General features: G+C 37.4%; 1 protein-coding gene across 1 annotated transcript; it reads left to right on the forward strand.

Annotated features, from left to right (window-relative positions):
• Nucleotides 1–1,958: 1,958 nt before the first annotated feature.
• Nucleotides 1,959–23,798, forward strand: LOC142623571 (phosphoglucan, water dikinase, chloroplastic). The gene is made up of 19 exons (XM_075797010.1): nt 1,959–2,236; nt 2,617–3,238; nt 5,354–5,440; nt 5,520–5,651; nt 6,720–6,845; nt 6,931–7,109; nt 7,414–7,498; nt 8,267–8,431; nt 8,514–8,566; nt 9,188–9,396; nt 9,529–9,647; nt 9,944–10,014; nt 10,179–10,296; nt 18,285–18,371; nt 18,480–18,566; nt 18,657–18,733; nt 18,904–19,069; nt 19,159–19,270; nt 22,572–23,798. Exons 1-19 carry the CDS (start codon nt 2,031–2,033, stop codon nt 23,474–23,476), a joined length of 3,606 nt encoding a protein of 1,201 aa, XP_075653125.1. The 5' UTR covers nt 1,959–2,030; the 3' UTR covers nt 23,477–23,798.
• The last annotated feature ends 401 nt before the right edge of the window (nt 23,799–24,199 follow it).

Genomic DNA, 24,199 nt, shown 5'->3' on the forward strand with positions numbered 1-24,199 from the left:
ATTGGTGTATCCTGATACACTAATGGCATCCCACTTTTGCCACCTTATTAGCCTTTTTTGTCTTTTTCTGATTTCTGTCATGATCTTCGATTTGTTGTTTGGAGGTCTTTTCAAACTCCATTTTCTTCAAATTTTATATGCACGGAAAGCCCTAGATGTCTAGTTTCCAACAATTCTAGCCTCGCTTGATTTAGAGCTATGGCAGGAAGATGGTGCAAAATTGAAAAATCCTGTGACATTTTTTCTTGAAAAATTCATATCTTCTTATTCAAAGTAGATATCGTCGAGGCCTTTTGATGAAAATTAGCTATTCTTCAAGATGGTACAACTCGCTTGTTCCAGTTTTTTCCCAATTAGTATAGTTTATTGTGCCAAGTCAGGCAAAAAACTTCCAGTTTCCCTATTTAAAAAAATAGTGAAGATTTTATTAGATTTTTTGGTATTTTGGTGATATTTCATCTGTTTTAACTTCGATTTTAGCCCGTAAAATATCATTTTGAAGTAAAAAATATGTCCTACGAGACGGTCTAAAATTCAACATGATCAAACGATCATATCAAAAAGTCAACTTTTTGACCATACCTAGTTAGGGTTTTGGTCTTAATTGCTGTAAAATGAATTTTTCATTCATTGTGACTTTTTGATTCATCGTTTTAACATGTTGTACTTATTTTTACTCTTTTTGGCTTTGAAATTCATGATTTTGCACATTTTTCAAAATTTTTGATTAATTTGGTCTTTGCTTTGACGAGTGAATCGGGGCCGAACAAATATAGTATCAACAACTCCTCTCGGTCTTCTTTCAAGCTCTATGCTATTTTGATGCAGACTGGGTAGGTGATCTGACTGGCTAGTGTTCCATCACAGGTTTTTGCTTTTTGTTGGACACTTTTCTTGTCTCCTAGCATAGTAAGAAGTAGGACGTGGTTTCCCGTTCCAATACGGAGGTTGCATTGCTGACCCCACTGTTGAACTTATTTGGCTTCGATGGCTATTGACTGATATGGATGCTTTGCAGCCCATTGACAACCCCTCTATTGTGATAATTTCAATGCTATCTACATTGCCAACGATGATGTCTTCCATGAATGCACCAAGTACATTGAGATCAATTGCCACATCACTCGCCAACATCTCAAGAAAGACAATCTCCAGTTGTACTCAATCTCCTCTACCGATTAACCAGTTGATATCTTCACTAAGACTCACTCGCTTGGTCGTCTTCGAGATCTTATATCCAAACTCTAATTGGCTTCCTCATTGCCACCTCGAGTTTGAGAGGGGATGTTAATATATAGCTTAGTTTAGGCTAACCTATTGGGCTTAGCTTGGTATATTGTATTTGTAGTATACTCATATTATTTATACTTCACACATACTCTGCGTATATAGGGCTCTCTATTCTATTAATTGTACAATATTATACACATAGAATCTACATAAATATAAAGATTATTCAATCACTCTCTCTCTCTCTCTCTCTCTCTCATTGAGTCTGTGTAGCCTTACTTTGTTGGACATGTTATAATTTCATTGAATTGATATCTAGAGCATCCTTGATTAACATGTTCAATTTTTGTCATCAGTTCTTGACTATTGACTATTGACTATTGACTATTGATGCATGGTCATGTCCGTAGTTCATACCTTCTATTTTTATTGTTTTTTTTTTAATCGAAAAATGTGGCATTTGGTGAGTCAGAGAAATAGACGGAGAGATTTATTAAAAACATAGTCGGTTGTAGAGATTTTAAAGTGGACAGTCTGTCAATGCTTCGATAGATGTTCATATGTAAGCGAGATATTATTGGGGACCACAGATGCGTAGCATGATCTCGTTTACGAGTTACGACAAATGATATTAAAAAAAAAAAAAAATTTCCCTTCCGTACACGTGGCGAATACACACCAACGGTGAGCCACTCTCAAATCTCCACTCTCTCCTTCAGAATTCAGTGCTTATCTTTGGCTTCCTTCCTTCAAGTACAAACTCACCTCTACTCTATTCTAGACTACTACAGCTCTCAGCAATGGATTCTTTGCATGTTCCCTTGCATTGTTACGCTGCTGCTGCTACTTCTTCTTCTTCACGAAGTGATCTTCCTCGCAAGCACTTCCACTTCCTTTCCAATACCTCTTTCTACAGTTCCCGAATTTCTCTCCCTCTCAACATGGACGTTTCTAAACGCTCTTCTCGAATCATCGTCTGTGGCGTTTCATCTACCGAAACCGCCAGGTTGTTCATCTTCATCTTCATCTTCATCTTCATCTTCTCTCATTCCCTCTGTTTGGTTGCTGTGATTATAAATTTATTTCTTTCTAACTGGAGGAATCAATTCAACATCGAGTAGTGAACTTTAATAATGGCTTCGGAAATGTCTCAATTAGGAGGACTTTTATTTTAGTGATTGAAATGAACACAATTACTACAAAGTAAATTGGATCGATCGAACTAAGTAATTATGATTAACAACTAGGAACTTGATTAAACTAAATCAAAGAGCACAATATGAAAGCTTACTTGAATCTGATTGAAGATCACTAGAATTAGAATAATAAGATTAACTTTAAAAAAAAAACCCGGAATTATACTTTTTCATGTTCCATTTTTGGCAGAGAGGAGGAGAAGAAAAAGACTAAAAAGAAGATGAAGTCTAAGCCGGGACGTGGGAAGGTACAGTTGAATGTTAGGCTGGATCACCAAGTTAAATTTGGAGAGCATGTTGTGATTTTGGGATCAGCCAAAGAATTTGGATCTTGGAAGAAGAATGTTATGCTGAATTGGACGGAAAATGGATGGGTATGCGAGTTGGAATTGCAAGGAGGAGAGTCTGTGGAGTTTAAGTTTGTGATTGTTGGCAAGGGCAAGAGTGTGGTGTGGGAAAGTGGGGATAACCGCGTCTTGAAGTTGCCTAAGGGAGGGAGTTTTGGGGTGGTTTGTAAATGGAATGCAACAGGGGAGGCTGTGGAGTTATTGCCTTTGAGCTTTGGGGAAAATGAGGAGCAGGCGGAAGAGGATTTTGGTGATAATGGGTCTGCTATTACTACTGCTGCTAGTCCTTTGGAAGTGGATGCGAGTCCTTTTGTCGGGCAATGGCAGGGGAAATCTGCGTCTTTCATGCAATCGAATGAGCATCGAAATCGGGAATCAGATAGAAGATGGGACACTTCTGGTCTTGAAGGCTTGGCTCTCAAGTTAGTTGAAGGTGATCGAAGTGCGAGGAATTGGCGGAAAAAGGTACTGCTAGTGATAGTGCTTCTTCCTACATTTAGATTGATGGGAATTTTTTTATAATAGCTATATGTTACATTCCACATTTTATTTGTTTCTCTATGTATGTTGTCTTTTGTGTATTTAGCTGTTTTGTTTGCAAAATTGATCTCAGTGTTCGCAGCTGTAGTTTCTAGAATATAAATAACTATTTATAATGCCTTCAGTTATTAATTTGTAGGCTATATTGACAGAGTGATTATTCAGTACTTCGAGAGTATGACATGGTACTCTGTCCTCTCACATAATAGTGGGTCCTAGTAATTAAATTTATGGGGATCTACCATTCACGTGAGAGGAGGGAGTATCATGCCACTTTACTTCGGGAATGTCTAATAATTTTTCAGCTGGACATCAATATAATACAAATAAAAGGCATGTATAGTGTCTATATATTGCATGGTTGTTGTGCTGCTCTATCATTAATATGAGATAAACAATTATTGGGCGGCACCCAGTAAAGGTTGATGGGACATCATCTGTTTTCATGTACTTTGGTAAGGTTATTTATTGATGCAAATCATTCATATAGATCTACAAACCATAAAGGTGGAAAACCTTTTACATTTTGTATTGATTAGTAGAACCAAATGGTTGATAACTTGATATCTTAACAAATGCTTGAACGGTGAATAACATTGTGCATGTGTATACACACAAGTGCACAAACACAGGTAAAAAATTGAAAAGAAGCACCGAATGACTATTTTTCAGGTTGTTATAACTTAGATTTAACATCCTTAATCTATTGAATAATTTAAGTTGTTAGGGAAATCTAGTGAAGTAGGAAAGAATATATGATTTTCAATCAATCTTGATGGGGGCAATTCACTATTATACAGCATCCGTATTGTTGTTGTTGTTGTTGTCATTGTTTGCTCAGTTGTGGTGCTCATGTCATCTAATCTAATTCAAATGCAATTTAGATTATGTTAGTACTGAAGTGGAAAGAAGCACCTAACTCCTATTTTCATGTTGTTATAAATTATATTTAACAGCCTTAGTCTATTGAATAGTTTAACTTGTTAGAGAATCCGATTCAAGTAGATAAGAATATATGATTTCCTATCAATCTTGATTGGGCAATGCCCTATTATAGGGTATCCCCTATTGTTATTGTTGCTCAGTTGTGTTGTTTGTGGTATATAATAGAATAGTATTCGATCCAGTGAGGGCATATGGTTGGAGGACGCAGCCAAGATTCAAGAGGAATTCTTGAGAAATTTTCAAGCTATTTTTTCCCCACCTGATAGAAGGGAATGGCAGAACCTTGGTTTTGTGTTGCAGGGGCTCCCTATCCCTATGCTTACCTTTGAACAGAAGCAGTTCTTAGGCCATTTACAGAAGGGGAAGTTGCTGAGGCAGTGAGTCATATAGGTGCTGGGAAAGCCCTTGGACCTGAAAGGATACCAGCCTTATTTTATCAGAGCTGCTGGAGCATAACTGTATGAGTTGTTAGGAAAGGATGAATTTAATCAATTAACCAATATTCTCACACTTCCCCTGACATGTGGGTCCAGACTCCTCAATAAGTAGGGCCCAACACGTAAATTTTCAACTTTTTAAATGGGAGATAGAGTGGGAAAAAACTTCAAACTTAGGATTACTTATTCTAATATCATGATAAATTACCATCCCAAAAAAATTAAGATGTTAGGAAATCATTTTAACCAATATCTAAAAAATAATGTTTTACTTCAATAGTCCCATAATGAACGTTGTCCTTTTTGATGTGTGTTAAAATGAATGTCCAAAGCACTAATGATTTTATTTTCCACATTACCCTTAATCATAAAATTAAAACCAAACAATGTGTCTACCCTTCAACTGTTAGAGCATTTAAAAAGGGTAATTTCAAAAAGATACTATCAAGAGTGAGTTGTCATCAGAATTAATTTGCTCTCTCTCTCTCTCTCTCTCTCTCTTTGTGTTTGTCAAAACAGGAAACTAGTTAGGTGACAGAGGGAGTATTCTATTTTTATTTAATAATAGATAGAGGGAGTTTATTGTCCAATTCTTTGATTAACTTCATGTAATAACATCTCTTTTCATTCTTGCTTGCTTTCCCTTTTATTGATGAAGCTTGAAGTTGTACGTGAGCTATTAGTTGAAAGTTTACAAACTGAGGATCGGTTGGAGGCTCTCATATATTCAGCCATATATCTGAAGGTTATCTCTGATACTTTGGTTCTGCTTCTATCTTCAAGTTAATACTTGCATGCTTTTCTTAGATCTTCTTCTTATGCAGTGGATAAACATAGGGCAAATTCCTTGCTTTGAAGATGGAGGTCATCACCGGCCAAATAGGCATGCTGAGATATCCAGGCTTATGTTTCGTGAATTGGAACGAGTTTCTTGTGGGAAAAATATTTCACCTCAGGTGTTCTACCATTTTATTTGACATGGATATGGAGTAATGATTTCTCTTTGTAGTTTACAACACTCTTATATATGCCAATTGGTAGAGGTTGATATGCTGTTATTATTGTAGATACTGATCTGTTATGCACATACTAGAACTCTCAATCTTTTTGGATGTCTTAAACTGCAACATTCGAGTCTTTTTCTTCTCATCTCACGAGTGTTCCATTAAGTTCAATATTTATGTTAAGTATAATGTTGAGTTGGATAATATTAAAAAAGGAATTGATATTTGATCTTGCAACTTTATCTTTCTTATTTACAATTGCCTTCATTTAACATCTAAATGGGCTCACTTGCCTCCCCATTTCTGAATGCTGGCTCACTTTAAGTTAAGATGAAGTTCATCTTTATATGTGGTGTGATGACTTTTTTCCCCCCTTAGTGCCACCCATGAACCTTGATCTTCTTTAGCAACAAACTAAGTCTATAAGTCTAGGGAGAGTCAGTTCATGGTTATATGTGCTTGATGTGGGGGCCTTGAATTTCAGCAATTTGATCTCTGAAGAAATTGGTCTGTTGTTTTCAATAAAGTCCATGTTATAAAAAAGTTGATAGAGGTACTTTCCTTCTAATTTGACTTAAGAATACCATGTATAGTTGCTTAAATGCTTCATAAGTTCTTTCTTTACACATCAATCCTGGAGCTCAGATATACAAGTGCTCAGAACAAGGAAACAAAAGCTGTTTCAAATCTCAATTATAGTCAGGAAAATATGTTTCTTAGATGTGTTGGCCTTTCTAAAACTGCTTATGCCTTTAGTCATTGATCACTGTGCTAGGACTTCATTGGCTCGGGAATCTATTATTTAGAATGAAGTGCTGCAGGATAAGCCCAAAGTATTTCTAAATTCATTTTTGTGACCCCCCTCCCCCCCAAAAAAAAGAAGAGGAATAATGACCTTTATCTAGTAGGCTGCTTAACAAATGCCTTGCTATTTCAAAAGATGCATGATACATTTTCATTTCTTTTATGTTTATGCTTCTTTTGTGTCTCTCAGTTAATGGCTTTTCTTCTGTTGTTCAGGAAGTACTTGTTATCCGCAAGATTCATCCATGTCTGCCTTCTTTTAAGGCAGAATTTACTGCATCTGTTCCTCTAACTCGTATTAGAGATATTGCTCATCGGAATGATATCCCTCATGACCTCAAGGTTATTCTTTGCTGAGCTTGCATGGATTTTCTTCGTAATAATATGATCTGCTAATTCTGTTATTTTTTTATTTTTCAAATTCCAGCAAGAAATAAAGCACACAATACAAAACAAGCTTCACCGTAATGCGGGCCCAGAAGATTTGGTTGCTACTGAAGCTATGCTTGCAAGAATTACCCAAAACCCTGGAGAATATAATGAAGCATTTGTGGAGCAGTTCAAAATTTTTCATAAAGAACTCAAAGATTTCTTCAATGCTGGAAGGTTTGATATGAAGTTAAAAGTTCACATAAAATTATATACACCTCTGATTGCCTGAAAGCTTTCATGACACATTTATAACAGTTTTGAAAATTAGTTCTGCATCCCCAGAACAAAACTCACCTAACCTAATTTACTTATAATATATGAACAGTTTACTTTGGTATAATTATATGACTTGTCCCAACTTCCAAGTTCAAAAATTTGGAGCTGGAGAGTACTCCAATATAAAGTTTGTGCTTTGAATGTAATTGCAACATTCTAAATTGGTTGGTTAGTCATTCATTTATGACTGAGCTTTTTGCAGCCTTGCCGAACAACTAGAATCAATCAGTGAATCAATGGATGAGCGTGGCCTTCCTGCTCTGACATTGTTTTTGGAGTGCAAAAAGGTGGATCTTCATTTTTAGATCTTCTTAAATTTCATCTGTTGAGGTCATGTATTTTTATAGCCAGCAACTGAGATGTGAATCTGAACATACAAGGTATTGCTACATAACTACATTTTGATTGTAAACTCAATAGCTGAAGCAGCCAAGGATAAGAGTCAAGTTGCTATATGTAGAACGATTTTTCAGTTTTGTCAACTTAGAAATCTTCATGTGTAGCACCAACATGTGAAGTGCAATTGAAGCACAACTTATATTGTTTTGAATGTCTAGTCATAATTATTCTAGGTATAAATAAGATTTTAATTCGGATTTTTAGATCTTTTTATGCATTTATGCTTGCTCTGTTACTTATGTTTCTGAGAAGTATCTCCAGAAACATTCTAACAGGGGAAGCAAGACCAAGGGGAAGATAATCTCTCTGCTTATATATGTAACTATAACAGTCTGATTTACTATTCTACAAAGTCATCAGTTCTGAACCACAAAAAAGAAAAAAGAAAAAAAAAAAAAAAAAAGAAAAGAAAGAGTAAAAAGAAGAAATCATGAGCAATGGTCATCAAAGCAAGCACAAAGTTGTGCTTTCCACCTTTTCTACTTAATAGTACTTGTCTGATCTCCCCCACCCCCTCCCAAAAACAACACCTACCTTTATCCTTGAGCTGCTTTTATATCAATACATCCATTTTGTTAAGGGTTAATTAATAGTTTTTTGGCATCTGATCTTATATGTGGAAAATTTTATTTATTTATTATTATTTATTTTTTCAGAATTTGGATGCTGTTGAATCAAGTAGTTCTTCAGAAAACATTGCCATTGATCTTTTATTCAAAACCATGCAATCTTTGAATGCTCTCAGAGAAATAATTGTAAAGAGACTTGAAAGCGGTCTTAGAAATGATGCCCCTGATGCTGCGATAGCTATGCGTCAAAAGGTGAGATGGTGAGATCATTTTTCTTTGTTGCAACATTTAGCTATGTTGAAATTTGACCTCTCTATCTCTCTTGGGAGGACAGTGGCGACTATGTGAGATCGGGTTAGAGGACTATTCATTTGTTCTTTTAAGTAGGTATGTAGAATTCTGGGATTTCTTGTTATGGAGGACATAAGCACATTTTTTAATGTTTATAATGGCATGTTATTCATTCCAATAAATCTGAAACACTTTCCTATGAACCATTTGGCATGTTGGAAACTTGTCAAGATAGTCTCTGTCAACATGTGTTGGACATCTTTTAAGATTATTACAATAGAGTTTGTATTTATTTACTTCAAGAGATGCAGAATGATGGTTACCTTTCTATTTTTATATTTTTATTTTGAAATTTTTAAATGACTGAAAATTGCTTTTAAAAAATGCGATCAGACAGACCCTTATTGTAAAATTTTGGAAACTGTGTAAAAATACTGTTTTGTCATTTTTAGTTTCATCAATGTTGTTTTTTGATCGTTTCATATTAATTTCAAATTTAAATACAGTTAAAAATATATTTGGTCAGAATATGAGACATATAAACACAGATACATGTGCATCAAGTGTTTAAGCTGGCAATGGAATGCCATGACTGGAGTAGTAATTACAACCCATGTACTAGATCACTATAAATTGTCACCAAAAATTTATCATCTTTCTTTGTTAATCAATACTTCCTGGATTAAAAGCCTCGCTGACCCTCATTGATTTGAATAGATTCCTCAATGTGCTTGAAACTGTGGGAGGGGCTCATTGGCTGGCAAAGAGTGTGGAAGCTAGGAATATAAACTCTTGGAATGATCCTCTTGGTGCACTTGTTGTTGGCATTCATCAGTTAGGGTTATCTGGTTGGAAGCCAGACGAATCTGCTGCCATTGAAAATGAACTTCTTGCTTGGAGAGAGAGAGGTCTCTCTGAAAGGGAAGGTGCCATCATCTTCTTTTTGCTTTAGTTCTCTATTATATGATTAATATAATACAATATTTAGGCTTGCATCAAAATTCATAACCTGGGTCTCTTCCCCCACACCCCCCCCCCCTCCAAAATGAATAATGAAGGAAGTGAAGATGGCAAGATGATCTGGGCATTAAGGCTTAAAGCTACTCTTGATAGAGCCAGGAGGCTAACTGAAGAATATTCTGAAACGCTTCTTCAAATATTCCCTCAAAAAGTCCAGGTAAGAAAGGAAAAAGAAAAGAATTTGCTTTTCTTTTAGGTTGAAAATATCTATGTATCCTATTATTAAAGATTCGAAACCTGCATGTGGGTCTTCTTGGATGATGATTTTGTAAAATACTATTTTTCTTGTGTGTTAGAATTATGAACTGCAGCGGTAATTCTTTTTAATGTTTCGTGATGCTAAATTACTACAATATGTGAAAAAAGAAAATGGCAAAACCATCTCAGTATGTGATGCTAAACTTTAAAATGAAGTGACCTGAAGTTCATAACGTTATGTCATGGCACTTGCAGATGCTAGGAAAAGCTTTTGGAATCCCTGAGAACAGTGTAAGGACATATGCTGAAGCTGAGATTCGTGCTGGGTATGACAACTTTGTTTTAAATATTTTGGACAAAATTTCTATTTATCTGTAGGCTAATACGGTTTGCAGATTTATCTAATGTTAGTTTTCTGGACCTTGTGATTACTGAATTGATTATCTAACTAGTATTCTTCTCTAACTTCTACTGGCAATGTCATCTGTAGTATAATTTTTCAGGTTTCAAAACTATGTACCCTTCTTTTAAAAGCTGTTAGAAGCACAGTTGGTTCTCAAGGTTGGGATGTTCTTGTTCCAGGAGCTGCTCTGGGAACATTAGTTAAGGTAACCTCAATTTCCTTGATTGAAATAACATCAAATACTAGGTTGTCCAGCCTCCCCTAACCCCCCGCCTCCCAAAAAAAAAAAAATTAAAAAAGAATCAAGTAAAGAAAGAAATTTCAAGGTTGATGTTCAAATTGCCTCTGATTTGGTTGATTTTTGTTCTAACTTGCAACTTGTAAAGCTTTTGGAGGTCTGTACCCTTCATTTAAAAGCTGTTAGAAGCACACTTGGTTCTCAGAGTTGGGATGTTCTTGTTCTGGGAACATTAGTTTGCAGTAAATTGCGTCTTTGCCCTATATAGGCTATAAAGCAATTGAATAGGCCTTTAAAGAAATTTCTGTCTGCTAAAGTCAAAATGAAATAGAGAATAGGCCTTTAAAGAAATTTCAGTCTGCTAAAATCAAAATGAAATAGAGAATATTGTAGAGAAGGTGGAAGCAAGGAAAGAGAGAACAAGAACACAAGGGAATTATGTGGTTTGGCCCCTTGGCCTACATCCACGGGACAAGAGCACAAAGGGCTATGTTTTCTCATATACATTTCTTGATACTACATTACAATGGAATCCATATTTATGATGGAGATTATGCCTAAAAGTCAATGATAATTTAAAATTGAATTGGATATTGATTGTCTCAATCCCATTATTTTCTCTAGCAATCAATGTCTTGATTTGGTATTTTACTTTCCAACACTGTCCATAAGAGCTGACCATGTATTCATCCTTCTTTATAAAGGCATTTCGTTCAAATCCATGAGCATGGCCTCCACCCTAGGTGTTGGGTAAAATTTAATCTTCATGCTGTTTGTTTTAGGTTTTGTGTTCCATTGCTTGGCATGTGAGCTTAAGTTTTTTTTTTTTTTTTGGGGGGGGGGGGGGGGGGGGGTGGTGGTGGTGTTATAAGTCACGTGAGCTTCACATTGTTGGTGAGTGGTGACAGGCTGGATCAGAGAACCTGCTATACAAATTTTGGCCCATTTCTTTTTTCACATCTTCCTTAGAATTTCCCTAGGGAATTCTTTTGGAAGTTTGTGGCAGCATGAGCTAGTTTGCATCATGGAAAAAGGAAAATTTCTTTTCCTAAAACTCAAGACCACTCTAATAAAGTCATAAACATTGATTTCAGCTCAATAATCCAGATTTTATTCTGTTAAATGTGTGATAATTCGTCTTACTCTATACCACCTGTAATAAGCAGTTAAGCACAGAGGGGCAATATTCTAAACAAAGGATCCTGTGTATACCAAATTACTTCCCCCTACCAAACAGCAGATCCACTACTCTCTTCGGCATTACCCATCGAACCCCATATACAGGAAGTTTAAACTACACAAAGCAATGACAGATAATTCACAATTTCATGTGATAAATTACTACTTGATCCCAAAAGCTTAAACTGTTAGATAATGTATTTAATCACTTATCCATTTTCCCCATAGTGCATGGGCCCTTATTTCCCCTTAATAATTGAGCCTTAACATGTGAGAATTATAACTTTCTAAATGGGAGATAGGGTGGAGATCTAATTCGAACTCAAGATTACTTGCTTTGATACCATGTAAGCCAGAGATTTGGCTTAGGGTAAAAACCTTATTAACCCTAATACTATCTATTATTTATATATTAGGCCCTAAATACAATATGGCGAAACTACCCTCATAACACATCTTAAGTGATCATCTTTTTATTAAAAGGGACCACCCTTGTCTTTTAACAAAATTTCCTCATTGAATACTAACTTTCCTTGTATTTCCACTTATCTATCTTAACATTTTCATTTCATCTACACTCATTTTATAAATATGTTTCTTAATAGCCCAACATTTTGTACCATGAAGTATAACTAGTCTTATAACAGTCTTATAGAATTATACCTATAACTTTATAGGCATTCTACATTTAAACAATATTTCTGATAGGCTTTTCCACTTTATCCCCCTGGTTCTTACCCTATGATTCTCATCCTTTTCAATCTCTCCATCCTTATGAATTATTGATCTAAAATATCAAAAGCACTCACTCGTTGGTATCTATGGACCATCAAGTCTTACAAACCCTTTATCTTTATTTCTATTTTTATTTAATTTATATTCCATTTACTTTGCTTTAGTTCTACTTAGCTGAAAACCTTAGATTCTAAAGTATCTCTTTAAATTTCTAACTTGACACTAGCTCAACATCAAGTTTCATCTACTAAAACTATATCATTTGGGAATGGCATACACCAAGGGACTTTCACTTGAATTGATCTAGTGAGCTCATCCATGACTAGTGCAAAGAGATACGGATTTAATGTTGATCCTCGACGCAAAACCTATAGTGATAGAAAACTCACTTGTATGCCTCTACTTGGTCTCAACCTTTTGTCCGAAGATAGCTTCAAAATAAAACCCACATCTTAGAAGCAAATCTGGTTTGGATCTACCCAAAATATTAAGGTCTAATAAAAAAATAGTAGATGAGTAACCACCAATGAATCAGTGTCAACATTTCTCATGATGGAACCAGCCAATGGCCCCTTCCCCTTTGTTAACTTTTTAGTAAGTGCTTCCATAACAACAACAAAAATAACAGGAGAAAGGATCCCCTGCCATAAACCCTTCAAACTCACCCCTCTCCCTTCCCCCACCACCTCTCCCCCTGCCACCACCATCACTGCCTCATCCATTTTCATTCCCACCTTACCCCCCCTTCTCCTTCCCAGCCTTGCTACCCCAATTTCCTTATGCCCCTTTCTTTTGGCCGAATCCCTTTGGCCAATCCCAACAACTATGTCCTATCTCCACAATTGTTAAAAACATTCACCACCTTTCAGACACTAACCCGCCACCACCCCCCACCAATCTCTCAGTATCCAACCACTCATCACCCCTATCTACAAAGCTTCTTACTCTTTCTCTACCCCAAGCTGCCAAGCCTTTTCCTAAACCTGAGGTGCTTAAGGGGAAATCACATGTTTTTCGGATAGGTTCAAAAAAAATTTCTTTGGTTTTTGATGGTGGAATATTTGATTCTTTTTCCATTACAGAACATCGGGGTATCTTTCATGGTTCTATTCGTATGGGTTGTTTGGGCTTGGACTGGATTATTGCATGCTTATCTGAATTAAGTCAGTGGGATTTTAGGAAAAAACATTTTTACAAATGTTTTAGGGAGAGCTCTAAGAATTTGGAGGGGCCACCAAGGGCCGACGCAACCTCTGGTTTGGTTTCCTATGTGTCTTGGAAAGTTGAGCTTAAAGTTACCTCTGTCTGAAGATAATCCAAGTGTTGATGTTGTTTCTCCGGCAAAATTGGTGGGTGAGGAGTTGGTTGACATGCTTCGATGCAATAATTTAATGGGTCCTAATCTTCTCTCCTCTTGATGCTTTGGCAACTGACCCAAGTGGGGAGGTAGAGACTTTGGGTTTTGGAGAGGAGGATTGTCATTCCTGGGAAGGTGGTCCTTTAGCTAAGTGGGATCCCAATGAAGCTTTGGTTTTGTTTGCAGAGGAGTGTGCAACAGATGATGGTTTTCCAAAGGAGGTTTTAGAGCCATCGGTTTGGGTGAAAAGGATGATCAAGGGTTTTGGCAAGAATGTGGGTTTTCCTATTGACTCTTGTGAGAGTCAGTGCATTGTTTTTTTCACAAAACTGGAGAAAGTTTGGGAAGAAAAAATTGAAGTTGTCAATTCTAGTAGGACAGGGAACAAAAGTAAGAAAGATACCAGGGAATTAAGGAGTTTAGTCTCTTCCATTAATTATGATAGGAAGGTTGGTACAAACTCTAAAGGTAGTTTGAAATTCATTGGGTTGGGCACAGATCAGTATCCATGAATTTAAAAATCCTATCTTGGAATGTGAGGGGTTTAAATAATTTTCATAAGAGGGTTATTTTGAAAATTTTGCTTAAGGAGTGGAAGGGTGATGTTATTTGTTTACAGGAAACCAAATTGGACGGTACAAACTCTAAAATTGTGAAAAGTTTATGGGGCAGCCCATTTGTAGATTGGGCAGTTTTGGATGCAATTCACACTGCTGGGGGTATTTGGTTGGCGTGGGATAGGAGGGTGTTTGAGAAAGTTGATCATTTTGTAGGTAGATTTTCTGTTTCTGTTTTGTTGAAGGGAGTGGTAGATGGTTTTGAATGGGTATGTTCAGGGGTGTACGGTCCATCTGATGACAGTGCTAGGAATGAGTGCTAGGAATGATATGTGGGTGGAACTTGATTCTATAAGATTGCGGTGGAGTTCGGTCTGGTGTTTGATTGGTGATTTTAACATCATCAGATATTCGGTAGAGAGGCTTGGTTGTAACTCTTTTAGCTCAGCCATGTTTAAATTCTTTATAACTTTTTTGAGAAACACAGTATGGTTGATCTGCCTTTGGAGGGAGGTGATTACACCTGGTTTCATGATTCTAATAATCCTTCCATGTCCAGAATTGATAGGGCTCTGATTTCAGCTGACTGGGAGGATGATTTTTTGGATGTGACACAAAAGTCTCTTCCTCTGGTGTTGTCAAATCATTGTCCTATTTTAGTGGAGGCAGGAGGTATGTTGAGGGGGAAGAGTGCTTTTAAATTTGAAAATATGTGGCTGAAAGTGGAGGGTTTTGTGGATCGCGTTCAGCAGTGGTGGAGGGGTTATCACTTTGTGGGGCCTCCAAGTTATGCTTTAGCTTGTAAATTGAAGGTTTTGAAAGGTGATTTGAAGAATAAGCATGTGTTTGGGGATGTGGCTTTTAGGAAGAAATGTCTGTTGACTGTGTTGTTGGAGCTTGATATGAGAGAAAAGCTGCAGGTTTTGTCTCTGGAAGATAGATCTAGAAGAATTGCAATCAAAGCTGATATCGAGCATTTAGCTTCTTTGGAGGAAATTTCTTGGAGGCAAAAATCCAAGGCCTTGTTCATAAAAAAAGATGGGGATAATAATACTCGGTTTTTCCATAGGTTGGCTAACTCACACAGGCGAACCAATCAAATTAGGGGGGTGGAGGTTGAGGGTGTGCTTTATGAGGATGACAGGGAGGTTCAAGCTCAAGTGGTGGAATTCTATAAGAATCTATATCAAGAGCTTGAATCTTGGAGACCTATTATTGATGGCTTGGAATTTGCTTGTTTGGATGAGTCTGAGAGACTATCTTTAGAGAGGGAGTTTGATAAGGAGGAGATTCTTGCAATTTTAAAGGAGGCTGAAGGTGATAAGGCACCTAGGCCAGATGGTTTTACTATGGATTTTTTTTCTAAAAGTGTTGGTAGAAGAAGATGTTATGGCTTTTTTTGTGGATTTTCATAGAACTTGCATCTTTGAAAAATCCCTTAATGCCACTTTCTTATGTTTGATTCCTATGAAGACCAATGCTATTAACATTAAGGACTTTCGTCCTATTAGCCTTGTGGGTAGTTTGTATAAGTTGCTATCAAAAGTGTTGGCACATAGGCTTTGTTGTGTTTGGATAAACTTATATCTAATTCTCTAAATTCTTTTGTTGGGGGGAGACAGATTCTTGATTCCATTCTCATTGCTAATGAATGTATGGATTGTAGAATGAAGAGTTGTATTCCAAGTGTGATTTTCAAGTTGGATATTGAGAAGGCTTATGATCATGTGAATTGGAATGTTATGTATTATCTCATGGAGATGATGGGTTTTGGAGAGAAGTGGGGGAGGTGGATGAAGTTTTGTATTTCGAAAGTCCAATTTTTAGTTCTTGTTAATGGCTCTCTAGTGGGTTTTTTTGGTAGTACTCGGGGCCTTCACCAAGGGGATTCCTTGTCTCTACTTCTTTTCCTGTTGGTGATGGAAGTTTTGAGTAGGTTGTTGAAAAGAACAGAAGAGGGAGGCTTTATTAGGGGTTTTCAAGCGAATTCCCGCTCACAAGGAGGTTTGCATATTTTTCATCTTCTTTTTGCTGATGACACTATCCTTTTTTGTGATGCAATTGGGGAACAACTTTTATATATTCGAATGGTGATGATTTTCTTTGAGGCTATCACAGGCTTGAAAGTTAATATTGGGAATAGTGAGATTGTTCTAGTGGGGGTGGTAGGAAGTTTGGATACTCTGGCTGGTGTCTTAAGTTGCAATGTTGGTAGGCTGCCCATGATTTACTTGGGTTTGCCTCTTGGAGCTCATTTTAAGGATCCATCAATTTGGAATCCTATTATAAAAAATATGGAGAAGAAGCTTTCTGGTTGGAAACGTTTATATTTGTCAAAAGGGGGTAGATTAACCTTATTGAAAAGTACCCTATCAAGATTTTCCACCTATTTCTTATCCTTGTTTACTATCCCTCTAGCTGTGGTAGATAGATTAGAAAGGATCCAAAGAAATTTCTTGTGGGGGAGTTCTGAGGAAGCTTTAAAATATCCTCTTGTTGCTTGGAATAAGGTGTGTTGGCCAGTTGAAACAGGAGGTTTGAGTTGTTTGATCAAGCCCTGCTTGAAAAATGGTTGTGGCGTTCTGGAAATGAAATCAATCACTTATGGCGTCAGGTTATAGCTACCAAGTATGGAGAGTCTAGTGGAGGTTGGTGCACTAGAGTTAGTAGAGGTGCTCAGGGATGTGGAATGTGGAAAAATATTAGGAAAGGTGTTGAGAGTTTCTTTGGTCATGTGTTGTATGTGGTGGAAGAAGGTCTTTGTATTTGATTCTAGTATGATATTTGGTGTGGGCACATTCCCGGATCTTTACCCTGATCTTTTCTCTCGTGCTATAGGTAAAGGAGCCTGGATTTCTGAGTTGATTATTATTTCACCAGATGGTGGTAGTAGGAGTTGGAATATTCATGTCCACAGGTCTCTTGATGATTGGGAGGAGGAGACAGTGTTTGCTTTTTATGAGCTTATTTATTTCAAAATGCCTAGGGGTGAGGGGACTGATAGGTTGTTTTGGAAGTTAAGCTCGAATGGTGTTTTTGATGTGCGCGATTTCTATAATTCATTATCTGCCCCTCCTACCTTTCTTTTCCCGGGGAAATGTATTTGGAGTAGTAAGGTACCTACAAAAGCGTTTTTCTTTTTGTGGACTGTAGCTCGAGATAGTATTCTTACTATTGACAACCTTGTAAAAAGGAACTTGTCTTTGGTTAATTGGTGTTGCTTGTGCCGTTGTGATGGAGAAACAGTGGATCATCTCTTACTTCATTGCAAGTTCACACACGCCTTATGGAGTGAAGTGTTTTTGATGTTTGGTTTGCAGTGGGTGATGCCAAGGACGGTTGTTTCTCTTCTTTTTGCATGGGAGAATTATTTGGGATTACACTCCTCTACGGTCTGGAATATGGTTCCAGCCTGTTTAATGTGGCTAATTTGGAGGGAACGAAATACCTGCACTTTTGAGGACATTGAGAAATTTGCGGATTCTTTGAAGTCTTTGCTAGTTGGGACATTGTTTGGGTGGTCTCGTACTTGGGGTTTTACACAATGTATTTTCATTTTTGATTTTGTGCATTCTTTCTCTATTTGATTTGTTTGTATTTGTCTCTAGTACATTCTGTTCATCATCATGAACATGATGTACTTTTTTTTTTAATGAAGACATCTATTACCTATCAAAAAAAAGAAAAAGAAAAGTGAATTGTAGATACACCAAAAGAAATCCATCTCCATTCTTCCAAAATCAGACCGCTCTACATGTATAATATAAAATGTATATACAAAAATATATCCACCTCCATTCTTCCAAAATCAGACCACTCTACATGTATAATATAAACTATCAATGTACATGGTTATAAGCTTTCTCCAAATCCAATTTACTTGAATCATGGCCGTTTTATTTCAGATTATTTGCTTCACACAAACTGATGAAGCTATTATTTCTTGTTATGTGTGAGTGTGTGTGTGTGTGTGTGTGTGTGTGTGTGTGTGTGTGTGTGTGTTTGTGTCTGGTGCTATAAACTCTCTTAAGATGCATAAGTCAGCTTGTTGCCTGTCATTTCGCTCTGTACCTTGGCCAATATGTCATGACACTGTTATCCATTAACACTGGAATACTTGACTTCAGGTTGAAAGCATTGTACCTGGTTCATTACCATCATCAGTTCAAGGACCTGTTATTCTTGTTGTCAACAAAGCCGATGGAGATGAGGAGGTTTAAAAATGCTATATCTTACTAACACTTATTTTTTGTATATCATCACATCGTAATACATAGCATCAAGTGTGTAGACATTTAAACTTACAGTTGAATATCTACCAGGTAACGGCTGCTGGGAGCAACATAGTAGGAGTAATACTTCTGCAAGAGCTTCCTCACTTATCTCATCTTGGTGTTAGGGCCCGACAAGCAAGTCTCTTCTCACTAAGCATGTCATATTTCTTACAAGATGTTGAATTAAAATATGTTGATAAAATATATTTTTAATGGTAATTATAGGAAAAGGTTGTCTTTGTGACATGTGAAGATGATGAGAAAGTTGCTGATATAAAAAAATTTACGGGAAAATCTGTGAGGTTATTTGTCTGGAATCTCTCTTTTTTTATTTTTTATTATTATCTAAAATTAGTATTTTTGTTGAATTAATCTATAAGTTTTTGAAATTCCATTGTTATTGATGAGCTGCATCATGTGATCTCATGATTGTACTTTTTCTTTTTGTTTCTGCATTTGTGGAATTTTACAGGTTAGAAGCATCCTCAACTGGTGTTAACCTATTTCCATCTATACCAAATAATAGCATTAGCGATTTTGCTGGGAAAGCTCTAGCAGGTGATGGTTCATCCAGAGTTGTATCCCCAGGACCTCATGAGCCTTCCTGGTCTGCTGTCAAGGCCCCTGACTCCAATCAGGTGTGATGTTGTTTATTTATTATTCTGGCTTCCTCAACTCAAAATGTCAGATGCTTTGACGAAGTGGTAATAGATGTATCTTTATCCAGGGTTCTATTACTGGAGGAGTTTTACTGCTTGCTGATGCAGTTGCGCAGAATTCAGGTGCAAAGGCAGCCACTTGTGGTCACTTAGCTTCTTTATCAGCTGTTTCTGAGAAAGGTAACAGATGTGGTGTCAGGATTGCATCTTTTCTCTTTTTCTCCCTAAAAGAAAATCCTTAACAACATGAGTGTCTTATGAAAATTTATCCTTCCTAATGGCCATAATATAAACATGACAGCTGTCTCCTTGTTTCCAAACTATTTACTTAATTTGTCTCCTTTTGAACTATTTATTGATTGGTTCATAGTGATGCTAGTTTTGTAAAATTTATTGAGGTAGTTCTGGATTGCAAGCTTATCTTAGTTAACAGGAAATCAAATGATGGGTCCGGTTCACTTCCCATTTAAAAGCCGCCCTTTCTCTCCCATTTTAATACTGATGAACGTGGCAAATACACAATCCAAGGTTAAAAACAAATCCATGTCAAATACAGTTATCTCTTTTAGTTTCGTTCTTTCTTTCTCTCTACAACAAGACTTCCCCCTCTTATTTGCGTCTCTCTCTCTCCCCCAAAATCACTGTCATCACCTGATCAAAGGTGCCAAGATCAGAGCTTTCCAGAGAAGAAGGGGTCAATGCTCGTAGTAATCAATGATAGAGAGAGTAATTAATAATACCCACTGTCAATGTTACCAGAGAATTGGTCATAGCATTAACATCTAATTGAAAAGAACAATTCAAAAGATTTCACAAAATCAAAAAATTCCACAACCTGAAAAGCAATAAAAAATACAGTTTGATCAGAGAAAAGAAATTATAAAAAAAAAAAAAAAAAAAAAAAGCACAAAGAAACCCAAAATGGACAAGATGTGAGTCTGTGCTTGGGGAATTTATATCATTCATGGCATGTTGGACAAGGACCTGAGTGGTGTGCAGTCCAAGAGAAGGTGGAGTTAAGGACAACGATGGTAAACTGCATACCTACCTCCCTCGCACAGTATAGCTTGCTTTGTTTCCCATAAGGCCTCAAGGATCTTTCACTCTTTTTAATTTCCTAACCCAGTGTCCCGTTTTGCCCCTTCTTCTTTGGCAAGCTTTGATTTCGATGCCTCTGAAGCTTAGGCGGTGGTGGTAATGGGGAAGGAGCGAGAGGCAAAGAAGAGGAGAAAGGCTTGTTGGGAAGGGCAGAAAGAGACAAATTAGGAGAGAAATTTTTATTTGGCGTGCCTTCTTTGTAACCTTTAGATTGTATATGCCATGTGTTGTTCTTCAGTATTAAACTGGGAGAGAATGGGAGACTTTTAAATGGGAGGGAAGCCGGATCCTTAAATGATATGTTCATGTGGATTTGCAGGACCATCATGCATGTATAATCCCTTGACAGCTACATTCAATGCGGAAAACATGATATTCAGTTGTAATTATTTATACATATTGTTTAGAACATGATGTACTCTTGGAAAGTAGTCATGGCCTCAAAGTTGCATTTTAAAACATGATATACTTTCTGGTTTTCCCCAAAACTTGATCTGATGTTGATGGCTTAGAGGCTGTTTGGATTTGCTGTTTCCATAACTTATAACTCTGTTTCTATAACTCATAACTAAAAAATGGTGGGACCCATGGCTGAGAAGGTTGTTTGGATTTTGTTTCCAGTTTTTGTTTCCATCACTCATAACTCTGATTTTTGAGTGATGAGTTATGGAAATTGAAAACACATTTTAAGTGTTTTCAGTTTCCATAACTCTGTTTTCAATGGAATTTCCGTAATTAAACATTAATTGAGGGACCCACTAGTCAAGTCAGCCGCAACTTTTGACCACTTTTTATTTATTTTTTTATTTTTTTATTTTTTTTTTCTCACTGGGTTTGGTGAGTGGTCTTCTTCTTCTTCTTCTTTTTTCTTTCCTTTTCCTTTCACACTACTTCTTCTTTTTTCCTTCTTCTTTCACTGGGTTCGGGTTTCTGGGTTTTTTTTTTTTTCTTCTTTCACTGGGTTCGAGCTCCCCCCGCATCTCCACCTCCATCGCCCTCTTCTTCCTCTCCCTCCTGTACTCCTCGTAGTCATTCGGGCTCGTCGGATTGTACTCCTCGATCACCGACAACGTCACCCCAACCAATGCCGGCTGCGCCGAGTCTTCCTTTATCAGCAATGGCATTGCCGAAGCCGCAAACGATGTCACGCTCTTCGGCTGCGCCGCTAGTGCTGGATTGGGGGTTTTGGCCTTGGTTTGAGATTTGAGAATGTTTTGCGGCGGAGCGAAGACCGAAGAGGACTTGTGGAGAGTTGGTGGAGCCATCTTGGTGCTGCTGGACTAGATGGTGGTGTTGCTGGGCTTGTCTTCGTCGGTCGAAGAGGGTGGAGGGAGGTCTCCATACAACCCAATGCAGAAAAGACCAAAAAGAAAGACATGAGAGAGAGAGAGAGAGAGAGAGAGAGAGAGAGAGAGAGTTATTAGGGGGTGTGAGTGAGTCAGGCATGAGTCCCACAAAATAGTAAAATATTTGAGTGATAACAAGTTGAGTGATGGTGCCAAACGGGTGTGTTTGGGAAAATTGGGATATTTTAAGTGATGAGTAATGAGTGACAAAAATTGAGTGAGGAGTGATAAGTGATGACCAAAAAAAATCCAAACAGGCCCTTAACTTCTGTTCATCATGCTTATTAAATTATGGAGAATAGTGCCATTACCTGTACTTCCTATTAACCCATGATATCAGAACTATTGCATGGGCACATTATAATATGTGAAATTTCCATGGGGAATTTAGTCGTACATGGACATCATATATCCAGGAAAAAAAAAAAAAAATCATCTCAATCTCTTCTTGTTGCGTGCACATCGTAGATGGGGGAGGAAGTGACACTAAGCCATATGGCCATTAGCAAAAGAAACTTCAATGTTATTTCAAAGAATATGCAAAAAGAAATGCTCCTATATCAATATCATTAGTAATTTTTTATTTTATTTTTTTGGCTGAATTCCTATACCATTAGTTGTGCTCAAAGTTTTGTATATTGATTTATAATTACCTCTAAATGTAATGTAGACCACACTAGAACCATGACCTTACTTGATCATGATCTGTTTTATATACCACATTAGAACCACTAGGATTTTAATAGGTGCCCATCCATGATGTCTGGATCTTGCACCTTGACAGCTTGCTACCGCGACATTATTTGAAGCCAATGTTATGGACACTACCTTGACTGGTTGCTAAATAGAGTTACATGAAACCTTAAAATAATAATTTCAACAAGCTGCATTAGAGTGTAGCTAGAGAAAAATTGCTGGGCATACTATTCCATAAAATGGAGGACTAGTTATTGATTCTCATTAATAGAAAATTTTGGTTAAATTCTTGTCTCTAATGTTTTGCTAATCTTCTCATGGATTTCTTGTTTTAAAAACAGTATACAGTGATCAGGGGGTGCCGGCTTCATTTCATGTCCCAGCAGGGGCAGTGATTCCCTTTGGCTCAATGGAATTGGCATTAGAGCAAAGCAAATCTGTTGAAACATTCAGGTCTCTCCTAGAACAGATTGAAACAGCCAAACTGGAAGGTGGTGAACTTGACAAACTGTGCTGGAAATTACAGGAACTGATCTCATCCCTACAACCCCCAAAAGACATCATTGATAGCATAGGGAGAATATTTCCAGGCAATGTGCGCTTAATTGTTCGTTCAAGTGCCAATGTTGAGGACTTGGCTGGAATGTCAGCTGCTGGACTTTATGACTCAATTCCCAATGTTTGTCCTTCAAATCCAACAGTTTTTGGAAATGCTGTTAGCCAAGTATGGGCTTCGTTATACACTCGGAGAGCAGTTCTAAGCCGAAGAACTGCTGGTGTGCCTCAGAATGAAGCTACTATGGCAGTTCTGGTGCAGGAAATGCTTTCACCAGACCTGTCCTTTGTACTCCACACACTTAGCCCAACAGACCATGATCACAATTCTGTCGAGGCTGAGATTGCTTCAGGCCTTGGTGAAACTCTGGCCTCAGGTACCCGTGGAACTCCCTGGCGTCTATCCTCTGGGAAGTTTGATGGCCTGGTGCGAACCCTGGCATTTGCGAATTTCAGTGAGGAGCTTCTCGTACTGGGTGCAGGTCCTGCTGATGGGGAAGTTAGCCATTTGACTGTAGACTACAGCAAAAAGCCATTGACAGTTGATCCAATTTACCGTAGGCAGCTTGGTCAGCGCCTTTGTGCAGTCGGGTTTTTCCTTGAACAGAAGTTTGGCTGTCCACAGGATGTGGAAGGATGTGTTGTTGGCAAAGATATCTACATTGTCCAGACACGGCCACAACCTCAGTAAAAAGCGTCTTTTTTTCCTTGACTCACTGCTCGCTTTTAAAGTAGGTTGGCAATGTATGATTAAGCACTATTGATCTTTGCAAATGTAAATGATAGCTACGGTTTGGAACACTTATCCATTTATGTGCACTAGAACACGGTTGTATTTGCGATCTCAAGCAACTCAGTGGAAGTGTGGCTTTTTTATGCTTGGTGCTGATAGCTCAGATGTGTACAAGTTCTGAAGATGTAAACACAGATTTTAGCTTAAAAAGTCTAAAAGAGATGCGAGTGGGAATATCTGTTGTAGCATGGAAACACATAAGTACCTTCTTTTCAGTTCATTTTTGATTGAAATGCTTGGCAAAATAACTTCCACAACCATAAATAATGTTTTTGGACGTGACAGTGTTCCATAATACTAATGTTTCATTATCTCCCTCCCCAAAATTCATGATAGCGGAGGTGTTACGAGTTTCTTTTTGGGAATCTGCACATTTAAAATTGGGCACTCCGCACTAGCTTGTGTTCTTTAAGCTCACAACCGTGGCACTCAAAAATAAACATACAAGAGGAACACCACAGGAACTTAAGACAGGAAAAATAATAAATTATAATTTTTTTCCTTGAAATTTGGTGTAACTTTGATTTTAATTCCTCAAAAAAAAAAATTATAGGTTTGATCTCCAAAATTTCAAAAATGGGAAAATTCAGTCCCTCCATCTGCATTTTTGTTTACACAACA

Source organism: Castanea sativa, chromosome 2 (assembly GCF_040712315.1).
Source record: "Castanea sativa cultivar Marrone di Chiusa Pesio chromosome 2, ASM4071231v1".
NCBI lineage: Eukaryota > Viridiplantae > Streptophyta > Magnoliopsida > Fagales > Fagaceae > Castanea > Castanea sativa.

Bases quoted from the DNA above. Each gene is read 5' to 3' on its own strand.
- LOC142623571 (XM_075797010.1), top strand. From the start codon at position 2,031: ATGGATTCTTTGCATGTTCCCTTGCATTGTTACGCTGCTGCTGCTACT. The intron at 3,239-5,353 runs GTACTGCTAGTG...TTATTGATGAAG, and splicing joins CGAGGAATTGGCGGAAAAAG to CTTGAAGTTGTACGTGAGCT. The intron at 7,110-7,413 runs GTTTGATATGAA...AGCTTTTTGCAG, and splicing joins GATTTCTTCAATGCTGGAAG to CCTTGCCGAACAACTAGAAT.